This window comes from Coptis chinensis, chromosome 8 (assembly GCF_015680905.1).
Source record: "Coptis chinensis isolate HL-2020 chromosome 8, ASM1568090v1, whole genome shotgun sequence".
NCBI classification, from domain to species: Eukaryota; Viridiplantae; Streptophyta; class Magnoliopsida; order Ranunculales; family Ranunculaceae; genus Coptis; species Coptis chinensis.
The window spans coordinates 9,834,253-9,853,973 of record NC_141463.1 but is presented as its reverse complement, the minus strand read 5'-3'; the positions used below and the strand labels follow the sequence as shown (position 1 = coordinate 9,853,973).

Below are 19,721 nucleotides of genomic sequence, written 5' to 3'. Positions count from 1 at the left end.
TTCAAGTAGAACAGCACAGTGATAGCTAGCTTTTATAAGTGAGCTTGAATTGTAGTTTTTCTTGTCAGTGAAACTCATGAGTATTTGTAACCTCACAACAAAATTCGAAGAGAATTTGGCTTAATAATCCTAATTAGTTAACTTGGCGAATCCATAAATCAACAGTGAACCTCCAAGAAGTCCAATTTCATATAGTGAAATCTAGAGAAAAGGAGTGAGTAAAACAAATTGAGTAAATTTCAAGATTACGTAAAAAAAAAAAAAAAAAACAATACAAATCTTGTAGAGAAATTAAATAGTGGTAAACTATCGATTAGAGAGAGTACAAGTAGGGCTGGGCTGGCAATGGGTTGGATCGGTCCGGATATAGGCAAATCTAAAACCGATCTGCTTTTCAACAATACAGATCCAGAACCGGCCCCGACCGAATAGATATTTGAGTTAGAGAACCAGAACCGAACCGAAAACTTTTTTTTGATTCCGGATCCGATCCGTTCCGAACCAATAAGCTTAATTTCAACCCGGTGAACCGAGTTTTTAATAATTGGATCCTAATTTTCGTTATATAAATATTAAATAATTTTTTTTTGCTAAACACAAAAACAAGATATACAAATAAAAAAGGCATAATGAATGATTTGAAATCCAAATTTGTAAGAGAAGATTTTCCTTTAGATAGAAACCATCTTTTTATTATGTAAAAAAATATCGTAATATTACATATGTATTTTGCATATCTTATTTTGGAACTTTAAATATTGCAATGTTGTATAAGGTAATAGAAATATATGGTGGAGGAAAATTAGAAAGTATAAAACTAAAAATTTTAATTGGATTAGGCCCATAACGGTTCGGTACATACTTAATCCAGAACCAATCCAATAAGAGTCCGGTTCTGATTTTCAAGACCCAAAACCGGTCCAATATGCTAACTACCTGTCCCAGACCCGCTTTTATTGGTTCGGACCGGATCGGGTATCGGTTCTTACCCGACCCATTGCCAGCCCTAAGTACAAGTAAATAGTGGCATGTTGCGACCATGGCATGGCCTGCTGAAGTGGTGGGAGTTGAATCATTATTGGTTGAGCCACCCCAGAAAAATCAGTTTGATGATCATTGTCAGTCCCGTAGCACTCTGCCATCGTAAATTGTTGATTGTCATAGTAATAATTGGATGGGCTTCCTATCATCACTGAATTGTCGCCAAAATAAGGTGGATGGGATTCATCAACAAGCACAGAATTACTATTTTCATGACTCACATTGTTCAACTGATGAACCCTTTCCCTCACTTTCTCCAATTGACAATCCAGTGAACACCCCAACTCACTCAAACTCTCCTTTGACAAATCATCAAGCCGTTGATCCCAACCACAACTATCTTCCAACTTCTTCTTCCTTGCTTCCAATTGGCTATCGACGTCGACACAATTCTTCTCTCTTTCTATCCTTCCAACTCGTTTGTATTTCTGAATGACCCCATTAAATTTCCTTTGGTCTTCAGGCCATGTTTCAACAGTGCCGTCATCACCATCAAAGCAAATCATACAAGCTTCAATATCGCACAAAGTTGTTAACTCGTGTAGTTTCTTCTTTAAGCCATTCTTTCTCTTAACAAAAGTAACTCTTCGTGCCTTGTTGTTTGCAATTGGTTGCATGGAAATCTTTCCTACATTACGACCACCCATGACCGATATTAATTATTATTACTACTTTCTGAGAATGTGAGAGTATAGTAATGAAATCTATATATAGAAGAAAGTTCAATAACTTTAGAAGTTACTAAAAATATTGATAACCCTAGTTTCTAAACGAGAGAGTGAGATCAGTAATGATGAAAACGGAAGTTTACTTGGGTGTTAAAGCTTGGTTTTATTTTTAGAAATAGAAGACAGCTATAACACACTTTGTTGTGACGGTCACCTGAGAATTGAGATTGAAACAATTCAACTCGAACTCAATTGCCAGTTAGAGTCAAAACTGTTATACATACTTTTATTTTGTCATCTTTTATCAAGTGAATAGTTGACTGGTTTTAGATAAAAATTTGAAATTGACACCTAACAATGGTTATCATGCAAAACTTATAAAAATCACCTGAGTCTGTTGAAGGAGTTAGTACAGGCCTAGTTGTGCTATCCTAATATGCATATGCTATGTTTGGTTACTCAGTTAGTCTAAGCTTGTAAGTATCCTAAAAACTTTCGTATAGACTGAAGAGAGCCCTGTTACCTGTGACTATTGTTCAGTAAACTAATTTACAAAATGAATTGAAGTTTAACAAATTGGCGGGAAGCAAATGTTATAATGTGTACATATGGATGCTTGCCTAGTACTTTAATATAGTCACCCAGTTATAAACCAGGTAGTTGGCTTCTTTAGTACTACTTGTGGCTATTAAACTAATTGCTGAGTATTTGCTGACTGCCATCTCAAAAAGTGGTAATCACGAGAGAGGGGAAGGGGAAGAAGTTTTTGTTTGCCACGGTATCGAAATTTTCTGTGCATCCTTCCTATATTATAGCTCAAACCCCATCCATTCATGTATACTTGCACTCTCTCACCTCAAGATACATGATCCCAAGTAAATTTGAGTACGCAGCTTAATGTACGATCAGCTGTGTGCACTAGGCATTTACACAGATAGAAGAATGTCAATTATTCCATAAAGTGTCTTTTAAAACAACATAGGTGCGGTTTGCAGAATTTGATATTCAATGTTACCTTCTTTTTCTAACGATACCCATAATGAATGTTACAAGTCATTCATAGATTCAAAAAGAGCATATAATGAAAAATGTTACAAGTCATTCATAGATTCAAAAAGAGCATATAATGAAAGTTCCAGATACCCATAATGAATGTTACAAGTCATTCATAGATTCAAAAAGAGCATATAATGAAAGTTCCAGGACAATGGTAGTAGATTGAAAAATGGTCTCATGGACTCATTCTTTTCGCAAATACTTGCTTATTTTATTTCTGATTGTCTTATATAAGCACCAGCACTAGGTACAAACAACTAACGATGACTATTGAGACAGGCGTCACACGCTCAACTAGGGATGGTATGGATGGTATGCGCACCTTGCTGACACACCACATCATCATAAGGATCCGCTTCTTCAGTGTAGGTGGTAATCGTAAACGGGATGACCCCATCCCCCATTGCGATATGCAAAGTGTGGTGTATCTGAACAGTAGAACAAATGGGTTATCACTTTTACCAAACTCTTCAGTTTTCACCCATTTCCTAAAGTCAGCTGGAACTTGAGATTCATCAAATAAGTTCCCCAGAATTCTCAGGATCTGCATAATGTTCATCCCAAGTCTCATAAAAATGACCCCGATCGGGTCTCAAAGGGCACGAAAGGGAAATAACAAGGACTGCATGAAAAAGGAATAAAGAATGAGTTAAAACAAGACTAATAATATCTCCACCTTATAAGATGCAGCTAGAGTATATCAACGAAAAGAAAAATGTTGAAGATCATAAGATCTCGATATTCTCAGCTCAAAAATGTACAGAATCAAGAGCAAGAAATTATGTTACAAAACTTGAAAACATTTGAGCTCAAGTTACTAGCGAGAATAGTGCAACAACTGTATCTTCTGATGGACTCTGGTATTTCATCTAACGCACACAGTTCTGTCAACTCTTTTGACAAGGTTAGACATTCAAATAAGGTGACTTATCTCTGAGGATGATCTTCATGGCGGGGGACATCATCTCCACCAAAAATCAGTACTTCACTTAAGTTGTAGGTACACTGTTTACACGGGAATGTACATGGTGTTGTAAGCCGCAGATAAAAGAAAACAATAGAAGACAAGGACAGAATAACAGGTAATAACCAAGGCGCGGATTAGGCTGTCCTTAAGGAAAGATTTCGCCCCCTTCCAATGGTGCAGAAAGGCAACAGTGACGTCTTCAATGCGTCTTCAATGGTTAACAGCAGCCTGACTTTGCACTAGAACAGACTACTCTCTAGAACAGCAATATAATAAGATGGGTTTCTGGTTCTCTGTATGGTGATTGAAGGTTGTTTAGTCTGGACTGTCTCTATCTCTATGGACTGGAATCGCTGGTGTACTCTATCTCTATGGACGAGTTCTGTCTCACTCTATGGACGTCTGTAATGGATGATCTCTCTCTACGTTTGTTTAGGCAATTGGTAATCCACTACCCACTAGTCAGCAAGCCCGACGCGACGGGACTCGGCTCGGTGCAGGGTGGGCGCGCGCACGTGTGTGGCTTTGGGTGAGTCCTCCCTCCTAACACAAAAGCCTTTGTACCCTAAGGGCACGCCCTTATGCTAGAGGAATTCCTCATATACCTCACTTGCTAATGGTGGTTCACCAATGTGGGACTAAACAATGCACTAAAGTGGAGAGAACACACATAGTTCATCTCCTCCACTTTGCACACACACACACAAGTATTTTGAAATACTTATTGGAGATTCCAACAATCCCCCACTATTTCAAAATACTAATAGTCCTCCACTATTATGGAATAGGATATTACAAAAGAAATGGGTTAACGAAATGCCAGAGAGAATCGAAAAAACAATGCATAAGATACTGGTGCTTTTGGGCTTGAACCCGATCATAGGGTAATATATCTTATAATACACGAAAGTGGTGGATTAAAAATCTTTGAACCAACATTCCCTTGTAGTAAAATAGAGGACATGCACCCACATTGCTCTTTCATTATATGCGTTTCTGCGATTGTTGCTTTTTGGCCCTCACTTGTTTTTTGTGTTCCATGAATGCTCTAGAGTATTTGCCTGAATACTTATAAGAACCGACCCAGTTCTACATTCATGTAGGTGGATATCCATCAAGTGTACATTGCAGTTAAAATACACTATCTCATAAAAAAAATAAAAAAAAATAATGGACTATGGATTCCATTAAGAGTAAGATAACTCATCCTTTCTCATTGCAATCCAAGTTATACAAAGTATACAATAATGCTATCTAGTCATAGGGTGGGACGTCTTAAAGAAAGACAATAGCATACCAGAGCGACGAGGTGACTTGTTTTTCCCTTTGAACCTACTTCATGGGATCTCCAATCACATAGGTGGGGTTGCCGTCAGTGTCGCCCTCTATCTAAGGCAAAAGTCCCATCCCCCTCGACGTATCAACCACTTGTCTCCTGTTAAGCGGTTTTGTTAGAGGATCGGCCAAATTTAACTCTGACCTCACATAATCTAGAGCCACAACTCCAGATTCCAAAGAAATGCTTTATAGGCTGTAGTCTCGGGGCGAATATATTTGCTTTTCCCATTATACAATTTGCTCTTTGCCTTTGCTATCGCTACCGACAAATACAATGCATAGATGCACGGTGGAGGTGGTTTTGTACCAATAGGAAGATCTGCCAAGAGGTTTCTAAGCCACTCAACCCAAGACTTGCTTTTATCTAAAGCAATAAGCTCGGACTCCATGGTTGAACGAGCTATCAAGGTCTGCTTAGAAGATTTCCAAGCGACTGCACCTCCACCTAGGGTGAGAATAATATAACCACTAGTGGACTTGATATCATGAGAATCAGATATCCAGTTTGAATCACAATAACCCTCTATCACAGGTGGAGTTTGTCTAAACCGTATGCCGTAATTCATTGTTCCTCTCAAGTACTTGGCTAATCTCTCTAATGCACTCCAATGTTCCTGGCTAGGACAATGAGTGTATCTACTTAACCTGCTAACTGCATAAGCAATGTCAGGTCTAGTGCAATTCATCAAGTACATGAGACTACCAATAATTTGGGCATATCTAGACTGAAGGACACCATGTTGAGCATTTTTCTGAAGTACACTATTTGCCTCATAAGGTGTCGACACAGGCTTACTATCATAAAAGTTAAACTTCTTCAAAAACTTCTCAACATAATGCTCTTGTGAAAGCGTATAGCCATCACTGTTTCTGATGATTTTGATTCCAAGAATCACATCAGCTTCTCCCAAATCCTTCATTTCAAATTGGGACGATAAAAACATCTTGGTGTTTCTCACAACATCAAGGCTAGGACTCATGATTAACATGCCATCCACATATAGACAGATAATCACATATGTATTCACATCAAAAGATTTAAAGTAAATACATTTATCAGCATCATTTATGTGATATCCATTAGACATCTTGACACTGTCAAACTTTTCATGCCATTGTTTTGGCGCTTGTTTCAACCCATATAAAGACTTAACTAACTTGCATACCTTATGCTCATTCCCTGGTACTATCGTACCCTCAGGCTGCATCATATATATTTCTTCATCAAGATCACCATTCAAAAATACAGTTTTTACATCCATTTGATGAATAAATAAATTATGAATAGCAGCTAGAGCCATTAGAACTCTTATAGAAGAAATCCTAGTTACAGGAGCATAAGTATCAAAATAGTCAATGCCTTTTTTCTGGGAGAATCCCTTGACTACAAGTCTAGCCTTGTATTTCTCAATGGAACCATCTAGTTTCAATTTCTTTTGAAGATCCACTTGTAGCATTATAGGTTTAAGCCCCGGAGGTAGATCCACTATCTCCCATGTGTGATTAACTATAATCGAATCTAGTTCGAGTGTATAGCATCCTTCGAGAAAGGTGCATCTCGAGAACCGATTGCCTCATTATCGTCCACGGGATCATCATCAAGAAGAAATGTGTAAAAGTCATCACCAAAATTGGTGATTTTTTCTGTCTCTTTTACTCTTCCAAATTTCTTGTTCGAGAAATTCGGGGATCTGTTGATTGTTGTTCACTAGGAGCAACCAACCTCTCAATGCCAATTTTCAAAGGAAACAAATTCTCAAAGAAATCAGCATTTTTACTCTCTATAATAGTGTTAGCATCGACAAGGTTATTATCAGATTTTACTACTAAAAATATATATGCAGCACTATTATGAGCATAACCAATGAACATACAATCAACAGTTCTAGGTCCCAATTTTCTCTTTTTAGGTTCGTTCACAAGAACCTTTGCAAGACACCCCCACATTTTGAAGTATGTCAGGTTAGGTACATGACCTTTCCATAACTCATATGGTGTCTTATTCTCTGTTTTCTTGTTGGGTATCCTATTCTGTATATGGCAAGCAGATAGGATTGCTTCCCCCCACAAGTTCAGGGAAGCTCCAGAACTTACAAGCATAGCATTCATCATCTCTTTTAGTGTTCTGTTTTTCCGTTCGGCTACTCCATTAGACTCAGGAGAGTATGGTGGAGTAGTCTCATGAATAATGTCATTCTTGTCACAAAAGTCCTGGAAGGGGTTAGACTCATACTCTCCACCCCTGTCAGACCGAAGTCTTTTAATCTTACAGTTAAGCTGGTTTTCAACTTTAGCTTTGTACTTGAGAAACATCTCACCTGCCTCATGCTTGTTTCTAAGTAAATATACCATGGTGTACCTAGAGAAGTCATCTATGAATGTAATATAATAAAACTTCCCCTTCTAGACATGGTATACGAATTCACCCAAATCCATTATGAATAAGAGTTAGTAATCGGTTTTATCTCTAGAAACAGATTCTGCGAGGGTTTCTTCGTGGCTTTAGTCTCAAAGACATATCTCACATTTATCATTAGAAAAATCAGAAATATCGGACAATAAACCACATGCTTTCATCCTTTTCATATGCTGAACAATTCACATGTCCTAGTCTACCATGCCATATATTAAAAGAGTCAAGCAAGTAAGCAGAAGCAGATTCATTCTTATTAATAATAATGTTGTCAAGTATATTCAACATGAAAAGACCACTGTTATTACAATAACCTTTACCAACAAAATCCTCATTCTTTGTCAGAACAAACTTGTCACTCTCAAAAGTCACCTTGACGCCAGCTTTTCCCAGTAAGGACACAGAAATTAGATTTTGACGAATCTCAGGTACATGAAGAACATTACTAAGTGAAAGGGTTTTCCCTGAAGTTAACTTCAGTAGAATCTTACCTGTTCCCTCAACAGGAACAGACCTAGAGTCACCCATATAGACCTTTTCATCTTTCACTAGTATGTAGTCTGAGAAGACTTCAACATCACCACAGACGTGGCGGGTGGCACCATAATCTAGTACCCAGTTCTTCTTCCCAGTGGCCATGAACACTTGTGACACCACAGTAGCAATAATATCATCTCCCTCAACTAGATTAGCATTGGGAGGATCATTAGTGTCTTTCTTGTGTCTGCACTGAAAAGCCCTATGTCCAGGTTTACCACAAACATAACAATTTCCATTGCCAGTACCACTCCTTTTAAAAGAAGTCCCTTTGACCTTGAAATTCTTATTTTTGTTGTATACGCTTTTTTAGGTTTTGTTAGATTTGCTGGGATTACCTTCAATGATATTGGCTTTAGAATGGAATTCCTTAGACAACACCTCATCCCGAGTCTTGTTCTTTTCCTCTATGTGAATGTGAATGATCACATCCTCAAGGGTCATCTGCTTGCGCTTATGCTTCATACTATTTTTATAGTGTTTCCAAGATTCGGGGAGTTTCTCAATCAAACATCCAGCAACAAAGGTTTCGGGTAAATTAATACCCTCAGTTTTCAAATCATTAATTAGCACATGATAATCATGGATTTGAGACGTTACATCTTTATCCTCTCTCATATGGAACTTTAGAAAAGTCCCAATAACATATTTCTGAGTACCAGCATCCTATATTATGTATTTCTTGTTCAAACTCTCCCATATATCATGTGCATTCTTATTTGAACAATAAATATCAAAAATTTCATTGGACAAGGTACTCAAAATAGCATGACGACATACCTTATTCCCATTGAGCCAAGCAGCTTGATTTCTTTCGAAATCATTAGAACCCTCCATGGGTGCTGTATCAGTGAGATACCTTGCATAGTTGAGTACATCTAGGGTTGTGAACACCCTTTCTCTCCATCGCTTGAAGTGTGAACCGTTGAAGGATTCAATCTTTGACACATTGGGTAAGTTGCGAGCATTCAGTAGAGGTGCAGCATCTCTTATAGACGAAGTAACTTCCATGACTCCAAAATTGGTTTCCTTGATCGGCGTGGTGTCAACAGGTGTAGACATCTTGATCTTTCCTTAAGATTGTTGTAAGCAGATAAAAGAAAACAATAGAAGACAAGGACAGAATAATAGGTAATAACCAAAGGCGCGGATTAGGTCGTCCTTAAGGAAAGATTTAAGCCCCTTCCAATGGTGCGTAAAGGCAACGATGGCGTCTTCCTCACAGGATTCAATGGTTAACAAAGCAGACTTGACTTTGCACTAGAACAGACTACCCTCTAGAACAACAATATAACTCTCTCTGGCGGCTGACAGGAAGAAGAGAAGAAGAATAAGATGGGTTTCTGGTTCTCTGTATGGTGATTGAAGGTTGTTTGGTCTGGACGAGTTCTGTCTCTATCTCTATGGACTGGAATCGCTGGTGTACTCTATCTCTATGGACGAGTTCTGTCTCACTCTATGGACGTCTGTAATGGATGATCTCTCTCTACGTCTGTGTTAATCACCCTCTATGGACACAACAGTGTTTATATAGAGGTATGATCGGTGACCAGATGGGAGAAGAACACCTCTCAAAGTCGGTTTCCCAAAACAGCTATGAGACAGAATCCAACTCGAACTGAGACTCCAGCCGAAACTTGTTCAAAAAAAAAACAAGTTTAGGCAATTGGTAATCCACTACCCACTAGTCAGCAAGCCCAAGCCCAAGCCCAAGCCCTTGGGTGAGTCCTCCCTCCTAACACAAAAGCCTTTGTACCCTAAGGGAACTCCCTTATGCTAGAGGAATTCCTCATATACCTCACTTGCTAGTGGTGGTTCACCAATGTGGGACTAAACAATGCACTAAAGTGGAGAGAACACACATAGTTCATCTCCTCCACTTTGCACACACACACAAGTATTTTGAAATACTTATTGGAGATTCCAACACATGGGAGTGTAAACAAGGGAGTGGCTCTTTCCCTCCCTAATATACACATTCAACAATTTTTAACAAAGTAATCCATGACATAAAAAGACTTACCACCACAATCCTTGTTCTTATCATGAAACGTACAATCAGGAAGCAGAGCTATAACATTCGGCAGACCTGCAGAAAAATTACACAAGTAGCTTCAGCAAGACTCCCTCTCACAAAGTAATTAAAGACTCATTTTCAAACTGGTAATGCACTAACCGTTGAGCTTATTTCACTAAAAATTTGTCAAGAAATTAAAAAAAACAGAAAATAATCATAGTAATAATAATAATAATAATAAGGATTCTAACATGAACTGATATGAATGGCAGGAATACCTAAAGTTCTTATTATTAGAATTCTTGATAAAGTGAATAAAAGCTGCTTACGAGGTCTCCATATGACAATATATAATGTGGACGAACAACCCTAACATCCTACCCATCATATTGTAATAAGTTTAATAACCTTTAAATCTCAGCCCTCTATTGTTTCAAAAGTCATGAGCTACTCATATGACTTCTTCAAAAGACTAGGCACATACTAATAGACTTTCACATTAATAAAACAAAATAAAGAACACCAAAATAAACTAATGGCAAGGCCTGCTGATTAGTTGGTCCATTTTGATGCTCCTGCATCAGCTTAACACAGTAGAACGTTGTGATTCAATCTTGAAATTGGAGTATCCAAAACTATTATGATGAAAGGCTTTAAATTCACGGTGTGGACAATATCTCAAACAGTTGTGAAATGATAATGCCTTAGCGAGGCATTTCTATCTACTCAAAGACGGAGGAAAAGCCTTGGATTACGGACATACACACACGAACCACGCATACGCATAGACCGGACACAAAGAGACACACACACACAAAGTCTTTCGTTCCAATTAGGGCCCTCTAGGTAATCTGTATAGTGTTCCTCTAATTGTCTTGTAATACCTGATAGGCTAGTACTAACACATTCCAACCTATGTAACATGGACACGCCATATTTCAAAAATATTCCGTGTTAGAAACATAGCCATGTGTCCGTGTTGGACACATATCAGACATATGATATGAGGTGTACTGTAGCCCCATTTTTTATATTTCGCCGTGTTAGGCACTTCATATCTGTGTCAGATAATGGACACACCTATCCGCATCAATGTAACTTAGATTCCAACTAGGTTAGTGCCGATCCCCGTGTTTACACAATGGAAGTATTTATCTGGGATGGCGAAATCTCGTTCTCATTCCCCACTATTTAAAATGTCTTGGTCTTTTTATTCTAGGTTCTTATACATGAGGGTAACACCATATCAAGTCTGATCTTCTTGTGGTCTCTCCCCAAATTGTCACCTTCTTTCTATATAAACCAATGATGTCAGAAAATATCTTGACAATAGATCAACAAATCAGAAATTTCAAGTCAATGTACCCACCCCCTGTTATTATAAATGTACCAGACATCCCTGTCCTTGTCAACGATGGTGAACGACCCAACAACTACCAACAATCGATATTGGCTCCACTTATGTAGCGCACCCAAAGGCACAAGTCCAAAGTCTGTCCATCATGGGTGTGGGTTTTTCTCCAAAGGTGACACTAGTAAGTTTGAAGCACTACAATATATTATGGATCCAAGACGGCTATGTATCCAATATTCCAATGTGGGATTAAACCCAATCCGGGGTATCACAGCCTCACCACATTAATAGTAGCACTTTGTAACGACTCACCACATACCAACAGTTAATATTGTCCCTCTTAGCCACCCAAAAGCCAAGTCTATAGCATGCCCATCAAATGTGTGGGGTTTTCTCAAAAGGCCACAACGCTAGTATGTTTGGAGCATTATAATATATCTAGGATCCAAGACGACTTACTACCCGATGTGGGAATTGGGATTAAATTCAATCCAGGGTATCATAGTTGGCAACGGTACAAACTTATCTAAATCTGTAGCGTCCATGTAACTAGAACCGCAACAATCAGTAACAATAAATAACAAGAACTAATTTAAAAGGAAATACCTAATTTGAGTGTTGAAATAACTGTATGTACCAGTGTACTCGTACCCCTACGAACAACCATCATTGGGTACTACTATAAGAGCCGCCCACTAATGAGGCATGCTTGCTTGCCCACTACTATGACATTCCCGCTTGCCTACTAGTGAGGCGTGCTTGCTTGCCCGCTACTGTGGCAGTCCCGCCTGCCTACTAGTGTGGCATTCGGGCATGCCCTCTATTGGAGCAATGACACTGCCCACTAATATAGCACCTAAGTTATATATAGCAGGTCCGGAGATATGTCAAGGGATTTTTTCCATATGAAGCTTTTGGAAAGATTTCATACAAAGAGGAAAATATCTCATTAAATAAGGAAAGGGTATTTTAAGCAACATATTCATTTTCCTAGAAATACCCAACAATCATTTCAAATAGAGAACTACGTGCATTTTTGAGAAATGATTCCAGAGAACGATTTGGATACATAGGTAGCCATTGGTGGTACAGTCTCTCTCACTTCATATCAACCTCTCCAACAAGATCATTGGTGTGTTTGCGTGAGTTCTCATCCAAACATAATTGGCGCCGTCTGCGGTTCTTATCAACGGGCCCTCTTCCATGTTTTTTCTTCAAGCTCCATTAATGGCGACAACTACAAGATCTCAAGTAAACAACCAGGCAAGAACACAACAGTCTGATGGAAACGACTTAGCATATCTTGAAGATCTAGTCAATCAAGTTCCACCATACCAAAAGGCTTTACCTTTGCAGCTTCAAGTACCACGAAAGCTCAGATATAAACTTCCACGGTCTCACTAGCTAGCTAATATCTTCTCCTTATAATGGCACAATTTCCCGAGATGCAGATCTAAAAAATATGGAGACACATGATAAAAACCTGACCCTGGAAGTGTTGCGTCAAAGGCTCATAAAAACAAAGAAACTGAACGACAATTTGCAGAAGCAACTAAACAAAGGGAGGCTAGTACAACTATCAACAATGGCGAAAACGCAAGAGAATTTCCACAAGTGCTCCAAGATGTTATCAAATCTCACACCCTTACAGAAAAGAATACCGAAATCAACCATGGCGGAAAGCGGAATGAAGAAGTTAAGCAAACATTCAAATTTCAACTATTAACCGAAATAGATCTACTACTTTCAAGTTCCATCAACGGTTGTTACTCAATATCAGACAAGCAGACAAACAATACCTCATCAGTCTAACACAACAACTCGTTGGATCAAGAGACTCTATAAGCCAAAAGACTCAATATTAATTTGCATCCTCTACCGCCTTCATTAGTGACCATGCCACCACAATGCAGATCCAGACTTTTATAGTCTAAAGTTTTGATTTTTGCTTTTCTCTTTTTCTCCGTTTAAATTTTTGTTACTATTTATTTTTGTCCTTAAGCTTCAGCAATGGAAAGAATAATTGCACACAAGACAATACCATTGTTACAGAGGAGACGGTACAATATTGTCAGCAAAAAGCAAAAGGAAATAACCACATACAAGATAGACAACGACAATAACGATGCCACTTTTACAACACAATCAGATTTAATATAAACTATAGCATATGGACTGAATACAAGACAACAAATAACAAGAACGGAGGAAGACGACACCCTCTCTCAGGCACCAAAAATGGGCAGCACTAGTGAGCAACACTTCTGGGCACCAAAATGGGTAGCACTAGTGAGCAACACTTTTGGGAAGCACTGGTGAGCAACACTTCTGGGCATCACTAGTGAGCAACACTTTTGGGCACCAAAAGTGGGCAACACTAATGAGCAACACTTCTGGGCAACACTAACGACAAGAAGAAGAAAACAACTTACCAAATCTTGAAGTTCTGATTAATCAAGCTGCGATGGATTAACTAGCCGCACTAGATCTGCAAGCTCAACCTTCACATCTCCAAGTGCCACGACAACCCAGATCTAAACGTACACGACCTCAGGCTCCAATAACTCATCCTCAAGATCTAGATGCTACAAATGCAAACGAAATAGATCCAGAAAATATAGAGACAGGAGATGAAGACATTACGTTAGAAATGATGCTGCAAATGTTCAGAAGAGAAAATGAACACAACAACTACTTGCAGAAGCAACTGGACAAAGGGAAGTGAATACATGATAATAACGGCAAATTCCGTTTATTGGAACCTATCTTTGAAAATCATCCAAATCACTCAAGGTCAAGCAGACATTCATCACATTCGAGGAGGCGATCCAGATCTCGAAATAACAACGACGATAGGCGTAGCAAGGGTCATAACACAAGGGATGGAGAATAACAAAACACGTTGTCAGGAAGACATCATACCTCCCATGAGATTCCAAAATCATCACGTGTTAATTGCAACATGTCAAGAAGATCAGAAAGATGGACAACATCAAGCATAAGAGGCGATGTCGGACGACAAGGTTATGACCTCAGGCACGAATTGCAACACGACCTAAGAAATGGTTTAAATGCAACAAACCGCTACAGAAGGTTTAACAAAGATCAGCCTAGAATGCGGCCACACCGAAGAAACTACTCCCCAATTCGACAGTTTAGCCCGTATTATCGGCATAGGTCTCGCAGTCCAATAAACCAGCAAAATTTAGAAGTACGCAACAACTGGGGGCCACCACACCGTAAGATGCAGCATAATGAAGTTACTCCTCAAGTTGAAAATCAAGATGTCATAGGAGCAACATTCACAGACCAGCAATCAAACATTATCAAGAAAACAATGAGCAATGCGAGTGTGGTGGAAACTCAATGGAAGGATCTTGCATACAAAATGTAGAACTGGGGGCGACTGTAAGAAATTGACGTCAAGAAGTTATATAATCTGGCGTAAAACATTAAAGAACCCCACAAACCTCGTTCTTAAAGAAAACTGGAGACGTATTGAGAAGTTGGTATTATAATAAAGTTCATATTTCACCAATACTTTATGTACAAATCAAAACTTGGGGGCGACAAAGTTAAACACGATGGTTTGAATACAAATAACTAATACAAAATGTTTACTGAAGACTAGCCTAGAATGCGACCGCATCAAATAAACTACTCCCAACTTCAACAATATAGTTCGTACTATAGACTCAGATATCACAATCCAAATAACCAACGAACTCTAGAAGTAAGCAACAATTGGGGGTGACCACACCGTGAGAGGCAGCATAACGAAGTTACTCCTCAAGTCGAAAGTCAAGAAGCCGTAGGAGCAACATTTACAGAACAACAAATCAAAGACATTATCAAGAAAACAATGAGCAATGCAAGTATGGATGAAACTCGATGGAAAGACCTTGCCGTAAACGAAGATGCCGTTGGGCAATTTTCTCTTCCAATACAAAATGCAAAACATCATGAAGGGTTTATAGTTTAAACAACCAAATCTTCCCAAGTTTGATGACGCGGGAGGTGACCTGAACGATCATGTCATGGAGTTTAAAAACAGACTAATTCTCTGGCGTGGAGCTTATGCAAACTTTTTCTGTCTACATTAAAAGGAGAAGCTTTCCGTTGGCTCTCTGGCCTGCCAGCTCGTTCTATCACGTAATTCCAATAATTAGCAATTCAGTTCACAGATCGGTTAAAGCATAATTGGGACCCCCCACAATCAAAGTCCGATTTGTTTACACAAACACATCAGGTCATTAATGTCGAAAAAGATGTTAGAACAAAAGTCTCAAGAGACAAAGATTTTCAGAGTAGAAATTCAAGCGATGGTAAAGGCAAACAAAAGCAAAGCGTCGTTGGAAGGACAATAACAAAAATCAGACTACAAAAAGGTGAACACGGTTCATGAAGAAATGAAGCTCACTCCATTCAATACCAAATATGCAACGATATATGAGAAGATTAAGGGACACAACTTACATTTCCTCCGATGCCCTTACCTGAAAACACCAAGTCTAGACGTGACAAAAATCTTGGGTGTCACTTCCATAACAATTTTTGTCATGAAACTAAAGATTGCAGATCCCTCAGGGGAAAGATACATAAACTAGTTGAAAATGGGCAGTTAGACGAGTTTTTACTTTCAAAGATTGTGAAGCAAAGTTTAGCAATGACAGGCTACAATGTCATACTAACTGGTCACGCAAAACTCAATTACCATTCTTAAAAACAAGCAGTTGATAGGAAAGCTAAACTATAAAAAACATATACAAATTCAAAAGTCATAGAGTTTGCGTTTGCAACACCTCTCTTTATGCACCCAAAAGTCGGGGAGTTTGCATTTTCAACATCTCTCTCCACGCACCAAAAAGTCACAGAGTTTGTGTTTTCAACACCTCTCTCCATGCACCAAAAAGCCGTAGAGTTTGCGTTTTCAACACCTCTCTCTATGCACCAAAAGTCGTGGAGTTTGAGTTTTCAACACCTCTCTCCACGCACCAAAAAGTCATGGGGTTTACGTTTTCAACACCTCTCTTCATGCACCAAAAGCCGTGGAGTTTGCACTTTCAACACCTCTCTCCACGCACTAAAAAGTCATGGGGTTTGCGTTTTCGACACCTCTCTCTATGCACCAAAAGTCGTAAAGTTTGCGTTTTCAACACCTCTCTCCACACACCAAAAAAGTCATGGGGTTTGCGTTTTCAACACCTCTTTCCATGCACAAAAAATAATTGGCGCTTTTATCACATCATCATCAAGAAATACAGTGGGAATGTGATCCGTGTTGTGGATTGGTATACCATTTGTGGCATACAAATAGACACCAGGCACACCATTTTTAGTCCTATCTTCAATAACACGATTAGGGACGGCTTGGACCTGTTCGATTTTCGTAAACGGTGGCTGCTTCTCCATAGTTGTAACGTCCTTTCCGGAAACAAGAATATTAGTAATCATAGCCTCATGGTTTAAAGCAACATGATGTGGCTGATGCTCAACACCCTGGGTAAATTACCCTTAACCAGCTCTTTTGGCATCAATACCAACACTAGTATTAACAAATGCCGTGTCAAACAGGCGGTTGCTACTATCAGCTTTGTCATGCACTTGCATCGCAGATATTTCAATCACACTGTTTCATTCTTTTGCAGTAATATAATGTTTATTCTTTACCGCAAGGAACAAATTCCATCCGACGAAGAGGGGGTGGTGTATGTACCAGTGTACTCGTACCCCTACGAACGACCATCATTGGGTACTACTATAAGAGTCGCCCACTAATGAGGTGTGTTTGCTTGCCCACTACTATGGCATTCTCGCTTGCCTGCTAGTAAGGCGTGCTTGCTTGCCCGCTACTGTGGCAGTCCCGCCTGCCTACTAGTGTGGCATTCGGGCATGCCCTCTATTGGAGCAATGATATTGCCCACTAATATAGCACCTAAGTTATATATAGCAGGTCCGGAGATATGTCAAGAGATTTTTTCCATATGAAGCTTTGGGAAAGATTTCATACAAAGAGGGAAATATCTCATCAAATAAGGAAAGGGTATTTTAAGCAACATATTCATTTTCCTATAAATACCCAACAATCCTTTCAAACAGAGAACTACGTGCATTTTTGAGACTTGATTCCAGAGAACGATTTGGATACGTAGGCAGCCATTGGCGGTACAGTCTCTCTCACTTCATATCAACCTCTCCAACAAGATTATTGGTGTGCGTGAGTTCTCACCCAAACAATAGCCATCTCAAGAACCTGTAAATCTTCAATAAGCTAAATCCAACAGTCCATAACAATTCCATCCCTAATGTGACTTACTGAGTTGAAAACTACATCAAGGATTTGGATATTGGCATAAGGTCAAACCAAAGTGCTCATATACAAGAAAAAACCTCGACCTTAAAGCAAATATCCAGTAAAACACTATTGTATGTACCAGTGTACTCATACCCCTACGAACGACCATCATTGGGTACTACTATAAGAGCCACCCACTAATGAGGCGTGGTTGCTTGCCCACTACTATGGCAGTCCCGCTTGCCTACTAGTGAGGCATGCTTGCTTGCCCGCTACTGTGGCATCGCTTGCCTACTAGTGTGGCATTCGGGCATGCCCCCTATTGGAGCAATGACACTGCCCACTAATATGGCACCCAAGTTATATATAGCAGGTCCGGAGATATGTTAAGGGATTTTTTTATACGAAGTTTTTGAAAAGATTTCATACAAAGAGGGAAATATCTCATCAAATAAGGAAAGAGTATTTTAAGCAATAAGATTCCTATAAATACCCAACAATCATTTCAAACAAAGAACGACGTGCATTTTTGAGACTTGATTCCAGAGAACAATTTGGATACGTAGGCAACCATTGGTGGTACAGTCTCTTTCACTCTTTATCAACCTCTCTAACAAGATCATTGGTGTGTTTGTGTGATATCTTACCCAAACATAATTGGCGCCGTCCGTGGTCCTTATTGACGGGCCCTCTTCCACGTTCCTTCTTCCAAGCACCATTAATGACAAAAACTACAAGGTCTCAGGCGAACAAAAATGCAAGAACACAACAACAACAACAAGACGAAAATCTGGAAGTACTAATCAATCAGGAGGTGATAGAACAACCTGGTGCAACAGATCTGCAAGATCAGCCTTTTCAACTCCAAGTGCCACGACAACCCAGATCTAGACGTTTGCCATCTCAGGCTCCAGTAACTCACTTGCAAGATCTAGATATTACAAATGCAAACGAAGTAGATCCGGAAAATATGGAGATAGGAGATGAAGACGTGCCGTTAGAAGTACTGCGTCAGAGGTTTAGAAGAGAGAAGGAGCATAGCAACTACTTACAGAAGCAACTAGACAAAGGAAAGCAAGTACAAAGGGATGACGCCGATGCTGCATCTTCCACACCGACAAGAGCCCCCAGATCTGGTGAAAACCGGAATGTATTCAACTGACTACAATTTAATTATTGTACATCCCATCCATTGGAGCCTGTCCCTGAGCATCATCAGAATCACTCAAGGTCAAATAGACATTCATCCCATTCAAGAAGGTGATCCAGATCTCGAAATACCAACAACACTAGGCGTAGAAGTGGTCATAACATGACAAGATCATTGAATGTTGATCATAGCGCATCAGAAAGGTGGACAACATCCACCATAAGACGCAATGCTGGATGCAAAGATCAGGACCTCAGAGACGAATTACAACATGACCTTAGACATGGCTTGAATGCAGCAAACTGATACAAACAGGTTAACGAGGGTCAGCCCAGAATATGGCAACACCAAAGAAATGGGTCCCCAGTTCGACAGCCTAGCCCGTTTTATCCGCATAGGTCTCGCAGCCTAAGGAACCAGCCAAATATAAAAGCAAACAACAATTGGGGGTGACAACACCGTGAGATGCAACGTAGTGAAGTTACTCCTCAAGTCGTAAATCTAGAAGCCACAGGTGCACCATTCACGGAACAACAAATCAAAGACATCATCAAGAAAACAAAATGAAGCACGATGGAAAAACCTTGCAGTGAATGAAGATGTCGTCGGGAGATTTTCCCTAAAGATACAAAATGCAGAGCATCAGAAAGGATTCAAACAACCAGACCTTCTTACGATCAACGAAGCAGAAGGAGACCCGAATGATCATGTTATAGAGTTTAAAAGCAGGGTAATTCTATAGCGCAAAGATGACCCCTCCTGTGCAAACTTTTTCCGTCTACGTTAAAAGGAGAAGCTCTACGTTGGCTTTCCAGCTTGCCAGCTTAATCTATCGCGTCATTTCAGGAATTAGCAAACCAGTTCACAGATCGGTTTAAGCATAAT

The 19,721-nt window shown here is 39.4% G+C and overlaps 1 protein-coding gene and 1 long non-coding RNA gene across 3 annotated transcripts in view; both read right to left on the bottom strand.

Annotated features, from left to right (window-relative positions):
* Positions 1-259: 259 nt before the first annotated feature.
* LOC147479833 (agamous-like MADS-box protein AGL82) lies at positions 260-1,885 on the bottom strand. Its single transcript, XM_086578357.1, has 2 exons — positions 1,039-1,885; positions 260-326 (listed from the first exon to the last, which is right to left on the bottom strand). The coding sequence occupies exons 1-2, from the start codon at positions 1,686-1,688 to the stop codon at positions 314-316; spliced, it is 663 nt and encodes a 220-aa protein (XP_086434483.1). The 5' UTR covers positions 1,689-1,885; the 3' UTR covers positions 260-313.
* A 977-nt stretch (positions 1,886-2,862) lies between these two features.
* The window catches only part of LOC147479832 (uncharacterized), a 28,117-nt gene continuing 11,258 nt past the window's right edge, over positions 2,863-19,721 (bottom strand). The window contains exons 3-4 of one of the 2 annotated variants that reach the window (XR_015204710.1): positions 10,044-10,109; positions 2,863-3,387 (exon numbers count right to left, since the gene is read on the bottom strand). This is a non-coding gene — a long non-coding RNA (uncharacterized LOC147479832). Of the gene's footprint in view, positions 3,388-10,043; positions 10,110-16,516; positions 17,788-19,721 lie in introns of those variants that run through there. The other variant, XR_015204711.1, reaches the window with a different exon arrangement.